At 38.9% G+C, this 21,898-nt stretch overlaps 1 protein-coding gene across 2 annotated transcripts in view; it reads right to left on the reverse strand.

Moving 5' to 3' along the window:
* The window catches only part of LOC126259285 (nuclear valosin-containing protein-like), a 159,627-nt gene that overhangs the window by 19,989 nt on the left and 117,740 nt on the right, over positions 1-21,898 (reverse strand). For both annotated transcript variants that reach the window (XM_049955932.1, XM_049955931.1), the window contains exons 13-14: positions 6,898-7,104; positions 3,262-3,489 (exon numbers count right to left, since the gene is read on the reverse strand). In XM_049955932.1, coding sequence (XP_049811889.1) covers positions 3,262-3,489; positions 6,898-7,104 — 435 coding nt within the window. The remainder of the gene's footprint in view (positions 1-3,261; positions 3,490-6,897; positions 7,105-21,898) is intronic.

The raw sequence follows: 21,898 nt of genomic DNA on the forward strand, positions 1-21,898 counted from the left end.
CCTACAAAACCTTTCACCTGACTCCATCAACCTCCTGACCCCACCGACACCCCGCACCCCTACCTTCTACCCAAAATTCATAAACCCAACCATCCCGGCCACCCCATTGTAGCTGGTTACCAAGCCCCCACAGAGCGAATCTCTGCCTACGTAGAACAACACCTTCAACCCATTACATGCAGTCTCCCATCCTTCATCAAAGACACCAACCACTTTCTCGAACGCCTGGAATCCTTACCCAATCTGTTACCCCCGGAAACCATCCTTGTAACCATTGATGCCACTTCCTTAAACACAAATATTCCGCACGTCCAGGGCCTCGCTGCGATGGAGCACTTCCTTTCACGCCGATCACTTGCCACCCTACCTAAAACCTCTTTCCTCATTACCTTAGCCAGCTTCATCCTGACCCACAACTTCTTCACTTTTGAAGACCAGACATACCAACAATTAAAGGGAACAGCCATGGGTACCAGGATGGCCCCTTCGTACGCCAACCTATTCATGGGTCGCTTAGAGGAAGCCTTCTTGGTTACCCAGGCCTGCCAACCCAAAGTTTGGTACAGATTTATTGATGACATCTTCATGATCTGGACTCACAGTGAAGAAGAACTCCAGAATTTCCTCTCCAACCTCAACTCCTTTGGTTCCATCAGATTCACCTGGTCCTACTCCAAATCCCATGCCACTTTCCTTGACGTTGACCTCCATCTGGCCAATGGCCAGCTTCACACGTCCGTCCACATCAAACCCACCAACAAGCAACAGTACCTCCATTATGACAGCTGCCACCCATTCCACATATAACGGTCCCTTCCCTACAGCCTAGGTCTTCGTGGCAAACGAATCTGCTCCAGTCCGGAATCCCTGAACCATTACACCAACAACCTGGAAACAGCTTTCGCATCCCGCAACTACCCTTCCGACCTGATACAGAAGCAAATAACCAGAGCCACTTCCTCATCCACTCAAACCCAGAACCTCCCACAGAGGAACCACAAAAGTGCCCCACTTGTGACAGGATACTTTCTGGGACTGGATCAGACTCTGAATGTGGCTCTCCAGCAGGGATACGACTTCCTCAAATCCTGCCCTGAAATGAGATCCATCCTCCATGAAATCCTCCTCACTCCACCAAGAGTGTCTTTCCGCCGTCCACCTAACCTTCGTAACCTGTTAATTCATCCCTATGAAATCCCCAAACCACTTTCCCTACCCTCTGGCTCCTACCCTTGTAACCGCCCCCACTGTAAAACCTGTCCCATGCACCCTCCCACCACCACCTACTCCAGTCCTGTAACCCGGAAGGTGTACACGATCAAAGGCAGAGCCACATGCGGAAGCACCCACGTGATTTACCAACTGACCTGCCTACACTGTGAAGCTTTCTATGTGGGAATGACCAGCAACAAACTGTCCATTCGCATGAATGGACACAGGCAGACAGTGTTTGTTGGTAATGAGGATCACCCTGTGGCTAAACATGCCTTGGTGCACAGCCAGCACATCTTGGCACAGTGTTACACCGTCCGGGTTATCTGGATACTTCCCACTAACACCAACCTGTCAGAACTCCGGAGATGGGAACTTGCCCTTCAGTATATCCTCTCCTCTCGTTATCCGCCAGGCCTCAACCTCCACTAATTTCAAGTTGCCGCCGCTCATACCTCACCTGTCTTTCAACATCTTTGCCTCTGTACTTCCGCCTCGACTGACATCTCTGCCCGAACTCTCTGCCTTTACAAATGTCTGCTCGTGTCTGTGTATGTGCAGATGGATGTGTGTGTGTGTGTATATATATATATATATATATATATATATATATATATATATATATATATATATATATATATAAAATCCTTTTTTCCCCCAAGGTAAGTCTTTCCGCTCCCGGGATTGGAATGACTCCTTACCCTCTCCCTTAAAACCCACATCCTTTCGTCTTTCCCTCTCCTTCCCTCTTTCTTGGTGAGGCAACAGTTTTTTGCGAAAGCTTGAATTTTGTGTGTATGTTTGTGTGTCTGTCGACCTGCCAGCGCTTTCGTTCGGTAAGTCACATCATCTTTGTTTTTAGATATATTTTTTGCACGTGGAATATATATATCCTCCATTAAAGAGCTCTTGCTTGTCGTACCAAACATTCAGAAACCCACAATTTGGAACTGACTTTCTGTTGAGATCAAGTTGATGGCAGAAAAGTAACTGAATTTTTTCACAATTATTTGCATTTTAAATTTTCTGTTTGATTTTGTCCACCAGTTCATCATGATATTTTTTCCTTTTCTTCCAGTTCTATCAAATCACTGTCAGGGATAGTGCTTGCACCAGCAGCCAGCTCAACTTGATATGTATGTGAAATTTTAGTTTTCAGAGCCCCAGCTGCTGATTCCAATTTTCATTTGGCTGCTGCATACGAAATATGACAAGCAACTGGATGCAGCTTTGCAGGATATACTCCTAAGCTAGTTAAGCTAGTATGGAGCACAGATTTTTCAGGAGTCTGCACCTTCACATTACTGTCATTTATAGTCTGGTGATGAGTCATCACTTTCTTGTTTTTCATTAATAAGTTTGACACAGGTTGGGCACATTTTCTCCTCAGGAAAAACACTAAAGCCTCTCATTTTGAGGGTCTTTGCCTCTCCTGAACTAATTTCGTGCATTCCAGATGAAACAGATCATTTATGGCGCTTGAAGGGATCACAGAAAATTTTCTTATATAGAGAGAATCTGCACAGATTGTCTTTGTGTTTAACACACACACACGAAACACTTATATGACTGTTGCTTCGCCATAAGAAGTTCTTGTTCTTCACTGGTCAGTTCATTCACACAAATCAGGGCATTATCACATATATCTTGCAGATGCTGCCCAAGAAAACGCTGCCTACTTGTACTTTCCATGCATAAACAAGGGTCAAAATCAACAGAGATATCTGATCCTACTGTCAGGGAAAATGGTATCCTTTAAACTAGTGAGTGAATAAAATAGAAAATGATAAATACATCAACTACTGTTATGGTTATTTTGCTGTAAACATGAGAGCTGCATTTGATGCAAACTTGTGGCCTTTATCCCCAACCTGGATTTACTTCATATTGGCAAATTAAATATACCTGTGACCTTACCTGTTCACTGTAATACTTAAATCAGGTGATGTCTACATCAAACTGATTGCTGATAACAGTACATACCATTCTAAAATATTTTGCAAAATAAAGAATAAAAATGAGAATGGGCTATCATGTATACAGATTTACCTTTTCTGAGATGGAAGGACGTATTTTTGCAAGTGCCACAGCAAAATGCTCTGCAGTGACAGCTAGATTGCCTTCTGCATCAGGCTGTTTCAAATGTTCCTTGAGAGACTGAACTGCAGCCTCTCTGACAAGGGCAGCAAGATCTGCACCGGTGTAGCTGTGACATCTGTCACTTTTTCCCAAAGATTCCAGATCCACATTATCAGCAAGACGAGGTTTCGTTCCATTCTGTAAAATGTTTAGAATATATTTAAGTCATTGGGTTTTGTGTTGGACTTTTTTGTGCTACACACCAAACCAATATTTTAAGAAAAATGAAAATGATAAGCCAGGGTTACTGTGAAGAACCCAAAGCACTCTTATAAATTAATGTAAATACACCAATGAAAAGCAAACTGAACATATTAAACCCGCTACCTTCCAAGAAGTAAAAAACACACATTCTAAGGACAAAAAATTATTAGGCATGTGCACAAGACCAGGTTTTTATTGAAGATGGAAGTACTGAAGTGAGAAAGTCACAATCTCCCTACATATGCCTTCAACAAAAGTAGTTTATAACTGAACAACTCCCTGAATTATGGACCATGGCCACTATACATCCATTACACAAGAAGAGTGATAAGAGTAATATGGACAACTATAGAGGAATTCTCTCCTACAATGCACCTACAAGATTTTATCCAAGAGCCTATGAGGAAGATTCAAGAAAGAATAACAGTTATGGAAATATCAAGGTGGTTTTAGACCATGGACAAGCTGTACAGAGTACATAATTAGATTAAAATTAATTGCAGTGTATTACAGGAAATGGAACAAAGCTCTGGCAACAACATTTGCAGACTTTAAGAAAGTATAACTGTCACCACATACCTTCAGTACTAAAAAGTATAAAGACTAAGACTTCATCCAAAACTAACTAAACTAACAGAAATTATGTAACCAACACCAAATCAAAAGTTAAGTTTACAGGAGAAATTTCTGAAGTGTTCCTCATACAAACAGCCTTAAGAGTGGGTGATTGACAATCAGCATTACTATTCCACTATGTACTGGAATATGTGGGACAATGGTACAAGCACAAGCCAAACAACATAACTTGAAGTTCCAAAAATGATAGAAGTTTAAACTGTTTGGGATTTATTCGGGCACTCTCTCCCCTTGCCTGCAATGTTGAAAAGAATCTGACAGAGAAAATTGGCCTTCAAATACAGTTTGAAAAAACAGAAATTGTGTTAACTCGTCCACCAATTGCACACAGAATTACAACAGAAAAAAGGAAATCAAAATTGTTGATAAATATTTATGTATAACCATAACTTACAACCCAAACGAGAAGCAGACATGGTAAAACAGAAAATAAAATGGAACAAAACAAATTACATACTCAAAAATGTCTATTGATAATTGAAAAATTGAAACATTATAAAATAATGTAAGATTAGATAGGTTGCTACTTACCATAAAGATAGCATGCAGACAGGTACACTTGCATATAAGCTTTCGGGCACAGCCTTTGTCAGAAAAAGAGAAACACACACCATTCATTCACACAAGCAAGCATATCTCATGCACACATAATCATTACCTCTGGCCAGAATAGTACCATTGGCATTCTGGCCTGAGCTGCCGGAAATGGCGGTCATTGCACTATGTCATCAAAAGTATCCCAACACACCCAAAACATACATTTTTCATATTAAGTGCATTATGCTGCCACCTACTGCCAAGTACTCCATATCAGTGATCTCAATAGTCATTGGACATCATGAGAGAGCAGAATGGTGTGCTCCACAGAACTCATGGACTTTGAACATGGCAGGTGATTGGATTCACTTTTGTCATATTTCTTTATCGAGATTTCCACACTCCTAAACATCTCTAGGCCCACTGTTTCCGATGTGATAGTGAAGTGGAAACATGAAGGGACACGTACACCACAAAAGCGTATAGGCTGACTTTGTCTGTTGACTGACAGAGACCGCCAACAGTAGAAGAGGGTCGTAATGTGTAACAGACAGACATCTATCCAGATCATCACACAGGACTTGCACTCTGCATAAGAATCCACTGCAAGTACTATGATCGTTAGGTGGGAGGTGAGAAAACTTGGATTTCATGGTCGAGTTGCTGCCGGTAAATGCCAAATGACACCTCACTTGGTGTAAAGAGCGTAAACATTGGACGATTGAACAATGGAAAAACATGTGGAGCGACGAATCATGGTATACAATGTGGTGATCCGATGGCAGGGTGTGGGTATGGCGAATGTCCGGTGAACGTCATCTGCCAGCGTGTGTAGCGCCAACAGTAAAATTTGGAGGCGGTGGTGATATGGTGTGGTTGTGTTTTTCATGGAGGGGGCTTGCACCCCTTGTTTTGCATGGCACTATCACAGCACAGGCCTACCTTGATGTTTTAAGCACCTTCTTGCTTCCCACTGTTGAAAGAGGAATTTGGGGATGACGACTGCATCTTTCAACATGATCGCGCACCTGTTCATAATGCATGGCCTGGGGCAGAGTGGTTACACGACAATAACATCCCTGTAATGGACTGGCCTGCACAGAGTCCTGACCTGAATCCTATAGAACACCATTGGAATGTTTTGGAATGCTGGCTTCATGCCAGGCCTCACTGACCGACACTGATACCTATACTCAGTGCAGCACTCTGTGAGGAATGGGCTGTCATTCCCCATGAAACCTTCCAGCACCTTATTGAACATATGCCTGCCAGAGTGGAAGCTGTCATCAAGGCTAAGGGTGGGCCAACACCATATTGAATTCCAGCATTACCGATGGAGGGCGCCATGAACTTTTAAGTCATTTTCAGCCAAGTGTCTAGATACTTTTGATCACATAGTGTATTTGTACGGTGTGCTTGCTTGTGTGAATGAATGGTGTGTATTTGTCTTTCTCTGATGAAGGCTGTGGCTAAAAGCTAATGTGTAATTGTCTTAACTGTGCCTGTCTGCAACTCGGCATGTTATCTTTGCGGTAAGTAGCAATCTATCTATTCCCACATTGTTGATACTCCTAACTGGAGCTTTAACATTATAAAACAGTTACACAATCAAAAAAATACGCAGCTTAAACCATCTTTAAAAAACCAACACCGTAGAAATTGCCAGAATACTTAAAATAAAAAATAATACTTAGGACATGTATAGATAAACAACATTAACTAGACAGACACCAGATAACAGCTTCAGATGAAATACTGTACAAGGAAAAAGAACTGGTAATGAGCATGATCAGCAAGAAATACATCACAGCAGAACATCAGAAAACAGGATTTAACGAAAAACAGAAAAATTGTGGAACAGTCAGAGCAATGTTAAATGGATTGCAGAAATTAAAGAAGGTATAAGAGAATGTCTGGGTACAGTAGTCGATTGCTGTCAAATTATAGTACAATGTTACGGGTGGGGCGGGAGGGGGTGGGGGGCAGCCATCTCCTACCATTTTGGTGATAACTAGAAACAGATATCAGAATAAACGCAACAATAAAATCAAAATCTCAAGCTAAGTATGGAGCAACAAGTAATGTAATGATAAATAATGACACAGCAATACATTAAAAAAGTTAGAAAATATTTCTTGATAATGGAGAAAAGAGAGATGCTGTTCATACCTTGGTGAGAGCACGTAGTATATCTGTTCGGTCCTGTGGACCTGGTAGTCCTACATACACAATTTTGTCAAGACGGCCAGGTCTTAGGACTGCTGGATCTATGATGTCTGGCCTATTTGTAGCTGCCAGTAAGAAAACTCCTCGTCGACTTTCCACACCATCCATTTCTGTGAGCATCTGATTAACAACCCTCATACTAGCGCCACCCTAGAATTTGATAAAGTCTCACGGTAACACCAATAACAATATAGTACTCATGCATAACAGTATTTGTATGGCACAGTAAAATGAGTAAAAATTAATAATTAAAATGTGATATTTGCAAGGCAATTTTTTATTAAATTAAAAACTAAAAATTACGTATAAATGAAATGAAATGAAATGATTGTATGGCATTGTTGGCCAGAAGGCCCCATGTGGGGGAGTTCGGGCCGCCGTATTGCAAGTTCTTTTTAGTTGACACCAATTCAGTGCCTTGAGAGTCAATGATGATGAAATGATGATGATGGACACACAACACCCAGTCATCTCGAGACAGAGAAAATCCCTGACCCCCTGGGAATCGAACCTGGGACCATGTGCTCGGGAAGCGAGAACGCTACTGCAACACCATGAGCTGCGGACATTATAAGTTTGTATGACACAAATTTAAGAACTTCAGAGAGCAGCAAGGTAGTAGACAGAAAAAAAGTGTATAGAAATGATTTTATTTCACCAAGTCAGAAGGCAAGATTATGTACAAATGAAGCAAAATATAATGAACAATATAATATAGGAGAGGATGCCATTGCATCACTGTACAAGAAATCGTTTCCAACAATAATTAAGAATATTGGTGAGATATTAATAATGATCTATGAAACAGTAAATGTACTGTAAAGATAGTACATGAATTTATAGCTAGCTTAAAGCAAATATGCATGAATTGGGAGCACATCTTTTGTGTTAAAAAAATCTATTTCACAAGAACTGATTTCCAAAGTACTATGTAATATGACAAGAAATGAGGTTTACAAAACCAACTTTAAGGTATCATAACTGGCTACTGAACGTGTTGTTCAAAACTGTAAAGGTAGCAGCTCCCAGCTTTTACAGAAGGTGATGTACCATACGTAACATATGGAAGTAATGGAAACAAATTATGCCAATCAAAGCTGAAATTTGAGACTGAATCTTTCATTCAACAATTGACAGTGGTGGCCTACATCAAACTAGTCAGGAGACTGACTGGTGAGGTACAGAATGTCAGATGTGTGTGCATTCTTGTGAGTCCATTCTGTTGTTAAGTTCTTTGTTGCTGTATTGCTGGTAATATTACAAAATGTAAGTAACAACATATAGAAATGTTATCCACCTATTTTTTAGTTAGAAAACTTATTTATAGTAATTGTCATACAATTAGAAGCCTTTTCACTGACCAAAGTTAATTACTGAATGAAGTTTTATTTTTTTAATATTTTCAAAAAAATGGTGGATGACGAGCCAACTGTTGAAATGGTTGGACAAAGAGCTTGCTAATGAAGATTGTACCAATCTAGAGTCAATCTTTGAAAGTGATCACAAGTCTGAAAGTGAGTCGTGTTTGGATGAAACTGATATTGTTGATAACTTTGACTTGTATATTATGAAAGATGGCAGGCAATGGAGCCATCAACCTATCAATTCAAAACAGGAGAGTAAAAAAAGAGCTGAACATAAATCTGTCGAGCAATTACTGTGAGTCATAGGTGAAGCAAAAAATGTCAAGTGTTCAACTGGTTGTTTACAGCTTTTTTTCATAGATGAAATTTTAGAAGAAATTGTTTGCTTTACTAATATTTACATATCTACCATTCATCTTAAATATTCTCGAGAAAGGGATGCTGCAGACATTTAACATTACATGATCAAGTCATATTCAGAATTTGTTTTCTTGGCAGGTGCTCTACGAACATCACACACAAATTTACAAGATCTCTGGGCTGCAGATGGTACAGGGGTGGTGTGCTTCAGACTTTCAATGGGAATAAATGGATTTTGTTTCTTGTTGACTGAGATTTCATGATTCAGAAACAGAGGTCATTGAAAAGAAACATACAAATTAGTCCCTGTTTGATTCTAGATTGATCAGTTTGATGAGAACTGCTAGAAACATTACAGTTTATCAGAACTAGTTACAGTGGACGAAATGCTGGATCCATTAAGGGGAAGATGTGGATTTGTACAATGCATTCCATCAAAACTGGCAAGATATGGTATAAAATTTTTTGCACTTACAGATGCATAGATGTTTTATACTAGTAATTCAGAAATATACCGTGGGAAACTGGTGGATGGGCTATATCTCTGTGACAACACACCACATGCTATCGTAAAAAGAATGGCAAAATGTACATCCAAACCCAGTAGAAATATAATGTGATAATTGGGTCACATCAATTCCACTTACGGATGACTTGTTGAAAAATGACAAACTGATAGTGGTTGGAATAATTCGTGAACATAAATGTGAAATTTCTCCTTTTATGACAGTAGCAAAAAATCATCCTTTGGAATCCAGCATTTTCTAATTTAGGAAGAATATGACAGTTGTTTCATACATGCCTGAGGGGAAACAAGGTTGTTCTGGTACTGTCTCCTTTAAATGATGATGATAGTATTGGCAATGATTCGGAGAAGTCTAAGCCAGAAATTGTAACTTTTAATAATGGTATCAAATCTAGTATGGATAAAATTGATGAAATGAAATGTACATGCTCTCTGACAAGAATTACCAGAAGACAACCATTTATGTTGTTTTCCTCTCTTCTGAATATTGCTGGAGTCAATCGATCTGTAATCTACAAGAGTAATTCAAACTCATCCGTTCCCAGAAAAGCCTATCAGAAAGTTCTTGCCAAAAAATAGTTGCATGATTATTTAGCATTGAGGGTCAATCAGCTAAATACGCCCGCAAACATCAAGAACATATCAGAGAAATTTTGGGATTACTGAAAGCTGAATTTCCTCCTAGAGCACCACAAGCAATTAGTTGAGAGAGATGCTACTTCTGTGATAGGAAGAAAAACAGACAAATAAGATTTTGTTTCCACGTGTAGAGTAAATTTGTGAGCCTGGAACATGTAGCAGTATACCCCTGCATTCATTGCAATTAAAATAGCAACCACCATGAATGATTTGCTTGAAACTGACAGCGAGCCTACAAAGAACCATTATTCTAAACTATTTTTCTGAAGATAACTGTTGGTTAACCCTTGAGCAGGCGCGCCTATGTATAAAGTGTGTTAACCATAAATAACATTGCCTTATATTGATCAATTGTGGTTTTACAATAGTGAGCCAGTATCTACTCATTCCTTATTGGCTTAAGCTAACATAGTGATAAGTTTTGTTGCCATATGTCCAATTGAGCTGCAGTAATATAAAATAAATAGTGAGCTAGGTGAGAAAAAATTTATGATCCTTAAAGAAAATGACCAGATTCCGAGCTAGCAGCAGAACCCCACAATGACGCAGTTGTCGACAAGATAACAGACTGCCATCTAATTTCATTACCTCAATGCTACCCTTAAACTTACTTCTAATATTTATGTTTACATCAAATTAATTTTATTCTGCATTGTTAAGAACAAAACATTTTTGGGCTTAGGGGCAAGGGGACGGAGACGTGCGACCACCTGCAACAATCCCCTCATATGTTGTTATTGTTGCCCTCTGCTTAACCTATTTTTTAAGTCTTGGATGTTCATGTACTGAAAACATATTCTAGAAACAGATATTATGAAGGACAGTACCAAATGACACAGACCAAACAAGTAATAAATTTTGAGAAGTGGCTCCTCCTACTTTATTTGCAATATAACACTGTTGATGGCCAATTTCAGTAAACATCTTAAACAGGTAGAGAGAAATGCATCTCTTTCTTTCCAAACACACATGGAAGAAAGATTACCCTATCATTAATCACAGTCCCAGTTTCTGTTAAATTTCACAGTGGCATAATGCACAGTGACAGATACATGAACTTAGTGAATTGCAGTACAATAAACAACATTAATGTCACTGTCGGATAACTAGAGTTTGTAGATCATTGGTGCTTTTAGGTTGTGAGTGTACAACTTCATAAACAACGAATGGTAAAGAGAGGTTGGCTACAGAGTGGTGTGGCAACTGTTGTAGGAAAGCTGTACAGAAGCAGTAATGATTAGCAAACAAGTTATCACAAGAAACAGAAGATTTACTTTACTTGTATTTCTCCAAGTGTACGAAGACTCATTACAAATAATTCAGCGAGAAACAAGAGACCAGCTATCAATGTCAATAAGAATGAGGCTCTCTGTACTAAAGCATGAACTACGCTGTCGGAGCCACGAATAAGTGGCATCTGCATAGTGGCACATTGCAAAGTGGCTCTGAATGTGAGTGAGCTGCGTGGCTGCCACCAGCCATCTTCTAATGCAGCAGCAGGTGTTGCTCGTAGTCCAGGGCAGCTGAGGCATGTATCAACGGGTGTGCTCCACTGGGTGCACCAGATCCCATGCGGCCGCTGTCGACAAGTGATGGTAAATTGCAGTTCTATTTCCAACTTCGACACTCGCTGGGTGGTATCGATACGCAAACCACAGGTTAGGCATAAACTAGCTTGCCCAAGATTTAAGATACAAAAATATTACTCAGAATTTCACTTTAACCAACACACAGATGGACACTTTACTTTCAATCAAACCAAAATTATGATGTTACCCGAAAGCTTGCCTATTGTGGACTCTAACGTGATCCAACACAGAAATGTTACCCATGTGTTCGCAAGTTGCAGACTGCCGATCTTGAGGAAGGGGTGACTAATGACAGGCCTAACAATATCATGTGATTTCTGAAGCTACTCAATGCTTCGAAATTTGGCTAGGTTACATTTTACTATTTTGCGTGGACTCTAAGACTTCACTACTGCTTGGTTTATGAGAAACATTTCAGGTTAGTAATTCACAGAAATATACTGAATATTATTATTTTTGTGTGTTGTCTGGAATACCTTATTTATGAGTATATCATACACCTGAAATAAATATTTTATGATTCTAATTATTCTAAATTTTAATTACTGTCTGAATTAATTAGTGAGATGTTCGATTCAGAAAAAATACAGCCATCTACACTACTAAACTGAGGTGACAAAATTCATGGGCTAATGATATGCACATATACAGATGGCGGTAGTATTGCATACACAAGGTATAAAACGGCAGTGCATTGACAAAGCTGTCATTTGGGTTCAGGTGATTCATGTGAAAAGGTTACTGACATGATTACGGTTGCACGATGGGAACTAACAGACTTTGAACGTGACATAGTAATTGAAGCTAGGTGCATGTCAAGAAAACCAAATTTCAGGCATTTCCTCTCACCACAGGCAACGCAGTGGCTGAAGACCTTCACTTAATGACTGACAGCAGCAGCATTTGTGTGGAGTTGTCAGAGTTAACAGATGAGCAACAATGTATGAAATAACCACAGAAATCAATGTGGGGAGTACGACAAATTGATTCATTGGGATAGTGCAGAAAAATTTGGTGTTAATTGGGTATGGCGCCATATTTATGGGTGCGAGTGAATTTGCTAACAGCACGACACTGTCTGCAGCGTCTCTCCTGGGCTAATGACCATATTGGTTGGATCCTAGATGACCGGAAAACTAGTCTGATCAAATGAGTCCCAAGTTCAGTTGGTAAAAGCTGATTGTAGGTTTCAAATATGGTGCAGACCCTATGAAGCCAAGGACCCAAACTGTCAACAAGGCACAGTGCAAGTTGGTGGTTGCTCCATAATGGTGTGGGCTATGTTTATATGGACTGGACTGGGTCCTCTGGTCCAACAGAACTGATAATTGACTGGAAATGGTTTTGTTCGCTACTTGAAGACCATTTGCGGCTAGTCAGACTTTGTTCCCAAACAACGACGGAATTTTTCTGGATGACAACACGCTATACCATCAGGCCACAATTTTTCACGATTGATTTGAAGAGCACTCCGGGCTATTCAAGCGAATGATTTGGCTATCTAGACCACGCAACATATATCGCATTGAACATTTATGGGACATAATTGAGAGATCAGTTCGTGCACAAAGTCCTGCACTGACAACACTTTTGCAATTATGGACAATAATAGAGGAAGCATAGTTAAATATTACTGCAGGGGACTTCCGACGATAAGTTACTGCGCTTCACTGCATAACAGGATGTTCAACACAATATTAAGACATCCCATAACTTTTGTCACTAAGTGTATACCAAGACAAGTCGTAGTTTAAGGTTGTAACCAAAATTATGGGAAAGTTCTTTACGAATTTACTTTAAGTTTTCACATATTATTCCAATAAAATTTGGACACCATACACTATATATATATATATATATATATATATATATATATATATATATATATATATATATATATATATATGTGGTATATAATTACATATGAAGAACAATAGGCAAACATTGTTGGCAAAAACCTCAGCAAGTTCTTGATCAATTTACTTCAAATTTTAGCACAGTACTCCAATAAACCTTCAAATTTCGTACAATACTCCAATAAACCTTCGAATTTCGTACAATACTCCAATAAACCTTCAAATTTCGTACAATACTCCAATAAACCTTCAAATTTCGTACAATACTCCAATAAACCTTCAAATTTCGTACAATACTCCAATAAACATTCAGATGGATGGCTTCTTATTTTTTAAACAATACTGCACAGGTTTTCTGTTAAAGACAGACTGCAACAAAGAAAACGCTATGCTGTGAAAATGTGTGGTTTAATTTTCTTTTTCACAGTCAGTTTTAACTACGATACCAGAGCATTTAAACCATTAGACAAAATGTTTCTTCTATACATATTCTCTCCCCTTATGTATAATTTTAAGTAAAAGTTGCTGTGCTGTTTCAGTTTTCCTCGCAGTCAGTTTTAACAGAAAACAGGAAATTTGTATTTCTGGCTTATTGGCTTATGATCAGAATACTACTATGGAATCTGAATCTTCCAAAACTTTGTAATCCAACTTGTTGGCAAATTAAAACCAAGCGAAATACTGTTGTTGAAGCTACTATCCTTACAGACCCAGCATCTGGCGAGGTCTCTATCACATCCCATATATTAATTATTCCAACCAGTTTGGTTTACCCGTCCATTTTAAGCGACTTCCATTTTGAATCAAGGTTTTCTCTGCAACATTAAAAAAGGTAGTGAGAGGGAAGAGGAGGCTGGCAGGGAAATTGATGAAACTGGCACAGAGAGGGGAGGAGGAAATGGACACAGTGAGAGGGGAGGATGAGAACGACAGAGAGATAGAGGAGGAGGTGATGGACACACACAGACAGACAGACACAGAGAGAGAGAGAGAGAGAGAGAGAGAGAGGGGGGGGGGGGGAATTAGGATGGAAATCCAATTCCCACACTTGCATAGCAAATGCGAAGCATTGCCAGGTTCTCTAGCATCATTATATTGGCAAAGTTCAGAATCTTGCAGTCATTAAACCAAAATAGGGGACCGAAATTTTGAGGTTCCAGAATTTCACACTTATTTTGTAAATTAATAAATTTCAGATAATTTCAAATATGTTCTCAGAAGGTAAGGAATATTTGCTTTTGAATGATCGGTAGCAATAACTCTTCTACAGTTTGCCACTATATGATGATGTCATAACTTCAATTAGCTACAACTTTTAATTACTCGGGCTTCTAGTAAAACAAAGTGCATAATTGTGATCAGGAAGATAAATATAAACAACTGAACTATAAGTTTAAATGAGACTTTATCTAAATAACCATTTTACACTTTCCTGTACATGCTACATAATATTAAATGTGCAGTTGTATCAGATATAAAATGAAAGAACGAAAAATTTCAGTTACTCTTGGCAGCAGAAAACATAACAGATCGATTAGATTCCTACTTACTTTGTTTCACACACTAACTAAAATGGTTTAGAAGTAGTAGTAGTAGTAGTAGTAGTAGTAGTAGTAGTAGTAATTACATTATTTTTTATTTTTGAGTTTTCAAAAATGGTTTATCATGTAGTTTTTAAAGGGGAAAATGGCCTAGTTCAAAAGCAGCTCATTGCAAGGCTGTGAGTTTGGTACCAAAATAGAACACTAAAAAAATTACAGTTTGTTTTTTTGGTTCTTAAAATGACCTTTTTTCTTGATTTTTATATTTTTTTTCCTGGTGTCTATGCCAGATAGGGCTAGGGGCTTGCTACCATGCCCCAGGTGGAGCAACAAATTAGTAGAAGAATTTTGTATATATAATACTACTTTTCAATACATGATAAATAAGAAAAAATAAACCTGTTTTTATTTATTAGTCTTAATTTTTTCCTGCAACATGTTATTTATTTTCCACTATTGGCCAATTTTGGCTATTTTATATTTTTCTTTCGACACTGTATGTAACTATAGTCCATTCTTTGGAGCTACTGCCTGAAAACAGTATTATAGCCGAAATTGACCTATAGTGGAAAATGAACAGTAACTACAGTCCATAGCAGAAATGTAATTTCAGAAATCTTTTTACAGCTGTGGTCCCTGCAAGAAGCAAACACAATTAAAATATCAAATGTAACACAACTGATTAGACAATGACAGTGTCACATGCTGTAAGTGCACCATTATTATGTGATGAGACCTTGATGCCCTGAGTCTGAACAGTATCACAATGACAGGTTTGTTCCCAGCAGCTAATTATCAGGAAACATGCCCTACAAGAAAACGTGTACATACCCGAGTTTCTCTCTCTACCAAATGAATAAGAACAAGTAAAAAATTATTTGGCTGAGCAATGAAAGTTTATGCTCTAAGATAAAATTAGTTTTACATTCTGACAGTTCCCCTATTTTGGGTCAATGCATTTTATCCCACTATTCCAGGGACAAGATTCTAGACCTGAAGAAGGAATCAAAACATTTTCCAGACACTAATTTCTTTAGATGTTACAATAGGTGGAGGTCAGTTGGTGCTATATTTAATGACTAGATTAAACATGTCATCAATTCACATTTCCATGTTTTCAGTTTTTCTGCTGGCAAAAACATCTTCATGAGAAGGCATACTGTCTTCACAAAATGTGACTTGTTTTTTATGCAAAATGAAACTCTTCTTATGTATTTTTCATCCAGTTTGTTCAGATAACTCATATAGTATTTACTCATTGCCTTACCATTTGCAGACAAGGAAACAGTTGCCATAACCTTTTTTTGGCAGATCAAATCTGCTTTGCATTTACTGATGCAAGGCCGCTGAGTACCACCCACTGCTGCGAGTGCTGTTTTATTTATCGCATGACGTAGTGTGACCAAGTCTCATTGAAGTAGCAAGGAGGTGCACAAAATCATTTTGATTTTTTTTGTCAAAATGTTGCTGCAAAATCAGGTTTTCGATCTGTTTCTGGCATGCATACAACAAATGAACCACTTTGCAGGAACTTTCCTCATAGTCAATTCTTTGCATAAAATTGATTGTACTCTTTCTTCCAATATACATATAGCATTAAAACCACGTCTATAATCTCGAATAATACTTAACCACAATGTACACTTGCTGCTTGTTTTAATATAACTTTGCAGTTCTGGGATCTACTTAATGTGGATCATTTTTAAAAATGAAGTGCAATCAAGTTTGAAGGCAACTGTTTCTTATTAGTAGAAATGAAGTATCAGACTACCTATAAATCTATACCAACTCTGGATGAACCTGTTACCAATAAACCATCCAAAACAGTTCATGGATGGAACAGTAGTGGTGACCATCATTACAGGTTTAAAGGTACTAAACTAATTGCTTATCACTCCCTCAATTAATGGAAAAAAGATGTAACAAGACTGAAAAGAAAAAAGGAGCATCGTCAGCTCAAGAGTCTGTGACCATGTCGCTGTAGTTGAAAAAGTAAGTAACAACAACCTTTAGGTCAATTCACAATGGCAGTCATGGCACTTCCATGTCACGGCACTCTCACATCACTGCACCGTCATGTCAGGGTGCATTCACTCTGTCTGTCACATCAAGTCTGTTCAGTTCAATACAAATCATGTGACATCAAATTGTTTTCCCATGATAATTGTGGCCCACAAGATGATTATTAACTGTTTGTATGTGGGAAGTGCTCACATACAATGTGGCAGTTTATGTATGTGGATGCGAGGAAGACAGAAGTGGGAAACAGCAAAAAAGAGTGTGGCTCCAAAGAATGATATTCATGCTACAGAAGGGAAATTTCACACACTACAAGGGGCTCTGGGAAGAGGATCTACATTTTATAAATATTTTGAAATATTGAAGCAGCAATTTTTTTCATTTGTTATGTCAAACTGCAACCAGAATTACTAAGGGAACCCTGTATTATGAGCTGCTGTCACAATCCATGGAAAATTAGTTCATTTAATGTTTGTTAAGTTTAGTTTCCAGTCCAGTGCAAATTTTTGTGCAATAATCATACCTCCCCCCAGTATCTTTTCCTTCAACATTTGTAGGTTTTCCTCACATTTTGTATTTGGCTTTTTATAGGGCAAGTGCCTTATTTGTACTGGGGATGGTTAGTGAAACCACATAAATATTGACCACCGGTGTTTGCAAAACTGTTTCACACACAATCCACAGAGCCACTTAACAATAAAAAACCACCGTCTGAACAGACCTTGAAGGCCCAACAGTAATGACCCTGACCGGTCACCATTTCATCCTCAGTCCTTAAGTGTCACCAGATGCAGATACGGACGGGTATGTGGCCAGCACACAGCTCTCCTGGCTGTTGTCAGTTTTCACGACCAGTGCTGCTACTTCTCAATCAAGTATCTCCTCAATTGGCTGAGTGCACCTGGCCTGCCAACAGCACTCGGCAGACCTGGATGGTGACCCAGCCAAGCACTAGACAAGCCTGACAGTGCTTAACTTTGGTGATCCAATAGGAACCAGTGTTACCTCTGTGGCAAGGTCGGTGGCCTAACAATAAATAAATCTGCTGCAAATACATATTTAGACAAACAATTCTAATATGATACTTGATACATATCTAAAAAATTTTGCCACCATTGCAGTGACTAAGCGTTTCAGTCCATTTCTCTTTAAACGTTTGATCACATATAAATAAATTCCACTTACTAATCAATCTGAATCTATCCACAATACTTTTCTCACTCAAAGTTCCAGCCATATTTCATTCCATTTCATTGTAAAATGTTAAATACCCGTATGTATAAAAATCCGCTTTATAAATATAGTAGAAGGCATGCAGTTTAGATGCACTATTAAAAATCAACTTCTGGCACATAAAAATTACAACACAAATGTGAGAAGGTTTAAGATGTGTAGGAATCAGACCTCACACATTATTTATTTGTTCCACAATGCTTCCTCCCAAACAGAGTTTGAGTACCTCCTATTGCTCATGTTGTAAAATTCAGACTGGTGCCTCACTACTTCAATTACTCTGTCATTTATTATGAAATTATAAATTTTAACGTTGTACACATCGAAGAGGCCTGGAGACACTGGTAGGTTTCAGACAGTTTATATAACAGTAAGACAGAGATTTAAGAACCAGGTTTTAAATTTTAAGACATTTCCAGGGTCTGATGTGGACTCTGGCCACAATTTATTGTTATGAACTGTAGATTAAAACTGAAGAAACTGCAAAAAGGTAGGAATTTAAGGAAGTGGAACCTAGATCAACTGAATGAACCAGAGGTTGTAGAGAGTTTCAGAGAGAACATAAGGGAAATGTTGACAAGAACAGGGGAAAGAAATACAGAAGAATAAGAATGGGTAGCTTTGAGAGATGAAATAGTGAAGGCAGCAGAGGATCATGTAGGTAAAAAGATGAGGGCAAGTAGAAATCCTTGGGTAACAGAAGAGATACTGAATTTAATTGCTGAAAGGAGAAAATACAAAAATGCACTAAATGAAGCAGGCAAAAAGAAATACAAACGTCTCAAAAATGAGGTTGACAGGAAGAGCAAAAAGCTAAGCATGGATGGCTAGAAGACAAATGTAAGGATGTAGAAGCGTGTATCACTAGGAGGTAAGATAGATACTCCCCACAGGAAAATTAAAGTGACCTTTGGAGAAAAGAGAACTACCTATGTAAGCTCAGACGGAAAACCAGTCCTAAGCAAAGAAGGGAAAGCAGAAAGTGGAAAGTGGAAAGAGGGTCTATGCAAGGGCAATGTACTTGAGGCAATATTATGGAAATGGAAGAGGACATAGAGGAAGATGAAATGGGAGATACGATACTGCGTGAAGAATTTGACAGAGCACTGAAACACCCAAGTCAAAACAAGGCCCCAGCAGTTGACAACATTCCATTCGAACTATTGATAGCCTTGGGAGAGCCAGTCCTGACTAAACTCTTCCACCTGGTGAGAAAGATGTATGAGACAGGTGGAATACCTTCAGACTTCAAGAAGAATATAATCATTCCAATCCCAAAGAAAGCAGGTGTTGACAGATGTGAAAATTACTGAACTATCAGTTTAATAAGTCATGGCTGCAAAGTACTAACATGAATTCGTTACAAACGAATGGAAAAACAGGTAGAAGTCGACCACTGGGAAGATCAATTTGGATTCCGTAGTAATGTTAGAACATGCGAGGCAATACTGACCCTACGACTTATCTTAGAAGATAGGTTTAGGAAAGACAAACCTCCATTTCTAGCATTTTTAGACCAAAAGAAAGCTTTTGACAATGTTGACTGGAATACTCTCTTTCAAAATTCTGATGTTGGCAAGTGTAAAATACAGGGAGCAAACAGCTATTTACAATTTGCACAGAAACCAGATGACAGTCATAAGAATCGAGGGGAACGAAAGGGACACAGTGGTTGAGAAGGGAGTGAGACAGGGTCGTTGCCTATCCCCGACGTTATTCAATCTGTATATTGAGCAAGGAGTAAAGGAAACAAAAGAAAAATTTGGACTAGGAATTAAAATCCATGGAGAAGAAACAAAAACTTTGAGGTTTGTCAACGACACTGTAATTCTGCCAGAGACAGCAAAGGACCTGGAAGAGCAGCTCAATGGAATGGACAGTGTCTTGAAAGGAGGATATAAGATGAACATCAACACAAGCAAAATGAGTATAATGGCATGTAGTCTAATTAAATCAGGATGCTGAGGGATTTAGATTAGGAAATGAGACATTTAAAGTAGTAAACGAGTTTTGCTATTTGGGGAGCAAAATAACTGATGAGGGTTGAGGTAGAGAGGATATAAAATGTAGACTGGCTATGGCAGGGAAAGTGTTTCTGAAGAAGAGGAATTTGTTAACATTGAGTATAGATTTAAGTGTCAGGAAGTCATTTCTGAAAGTATTTGTATGGAGTGTAGCCATGTATGGAAGTGAAACATGGACAATAAGTAGTTTAGACAAGAAGAGAATAGAAGCTTTCGAAAAGTCCTACAGAAGAATGCTGAAGATTAGATGGGTAGATCATGTAACTAATGAAGAGATAAGAGATACTGAATAGAACTGGGGAGAAGAGGAATTTGTGGCACAATTTGCGTAGAAGAAGGGATTGGTTGGTAGGACACATTCTGAGGCATCAAGGGATCACCAATTCAGTACTGGAGGGAAGCGTGGAGCGTAAAAAATTCAGAGGGAGACCAAGATATGAATACACAAAGCAGATTCATAAGGATGTAGATTGCAGAAGTTATTCGGAGATGAAGAGGCTTGCACAGGATAGAGTAGCATGGAGAGCTGCATCAAATCAGTCACTGGATTGATGACCACAACAACATAAAATTTTAACAAAAAAAATAATGAAAAGAAACAACTGACAACAAATAGCGAAAGTAATGAATAACGACGACTTCTAACAACTTATATCAACCACAGAAAGTACGACAAAACAAAGTATGGAGGATGAGAATGGCTGTGTACGAGGAGGAAATAAGCTTGATGTCTCGTGGTAAAAAACAGAGAATTGCAGAATGTTGGCGGGATTTGTGCAAGAAACTAAAAAGAGGTGAGAAAATGCAGACTGTCTGGACTAAAGAGCTAAATAGTTTTAACAGTTAAATAACATATATACAGAAAAGTTTAAAAATGCAAAACAGAGTTGAGGGAAAAGGTAGCCTGAGGCCACTTGGGGCACATGCAGCGAGATAATCAGCCCTCCCCCTGGGGCACATCCACCACTGCTGGTACTGAATGTGAAAGTCCACATTAAATTTTATTATAAAATTAACTTTCCCTATGAAACTTACAATTTTGGTAACTCCTAACCCATCATCTGCAAATATCTGAGGATGACAGGTTGACTGTTTATTTCAGATCAGCCAGCACGGGTACTCTTCAAGAATATGGGGAATTGTGAGAGGATTACCACAGCTGCACTGATGGAATATGCAGTCAGTAGAGTTCGACAGAATCTTTGAGACACCTGGAGGAAAGTATGCCACGCGTTGGTGGTTTCCCCGATTCCTCTTGGCCTGAAAATTGTAGCAGCCTGCCTTTCTGTATCCCAGGTTTTCAAAAGGAATATCACAAGTCTTGTGTTTGGTACTCCCAAGTTCTTTCCCTGCAGTTGCTTCTTTGGCTAATAAGTCAGCATGTTCCTTTCCCAGAATGCCCACATGGCTCTGTGTCCATATGAATGTTACTGTCATTCCAGAGCTGTGGAGATCAACCAATAGGTCTTGGATGTTACCATCAGTATAGATGCATGTTAAATCTGGGCAATCAAAAAAGAAGAAGAAGAAGAAGAAGAAGAAGAACAGGCATCTGACAGATTGTGACAATATTGTTCACTAAGAGTTGCTGGTGGTCTGACCCTCACTTGCGGGACAGCAGCTTCCATCAGGAGGCTGTCTGCAGTGTTTGTACGGAAGGGTCCAGTAGCCAACGGCACACCAATGTGCTGGACCAGGTCTAAGAAGTTCAGTACTGAAGGTGCTCCTGACCCAAAGGCAACAAACCCATGGCCCATTTGGGATAAAATCAAAGTTTTATAAAATTGCAGACG

Source organism: Schistocerca nitens, chromosome 5, assembly GCF_023898315.1.
Source record: "Schistocerca nitens isolate TAMUIC-IGC-003100 chromosome 5, iqSchNite1.1, whole genome shotgun sequence".
NCBI classification, from domain to species: Eukaryota; Metazoa; Arthropoda; class Insecta; order Orthoptera; family Acrididae; genus Schistocerca; species Schistocerca nitens.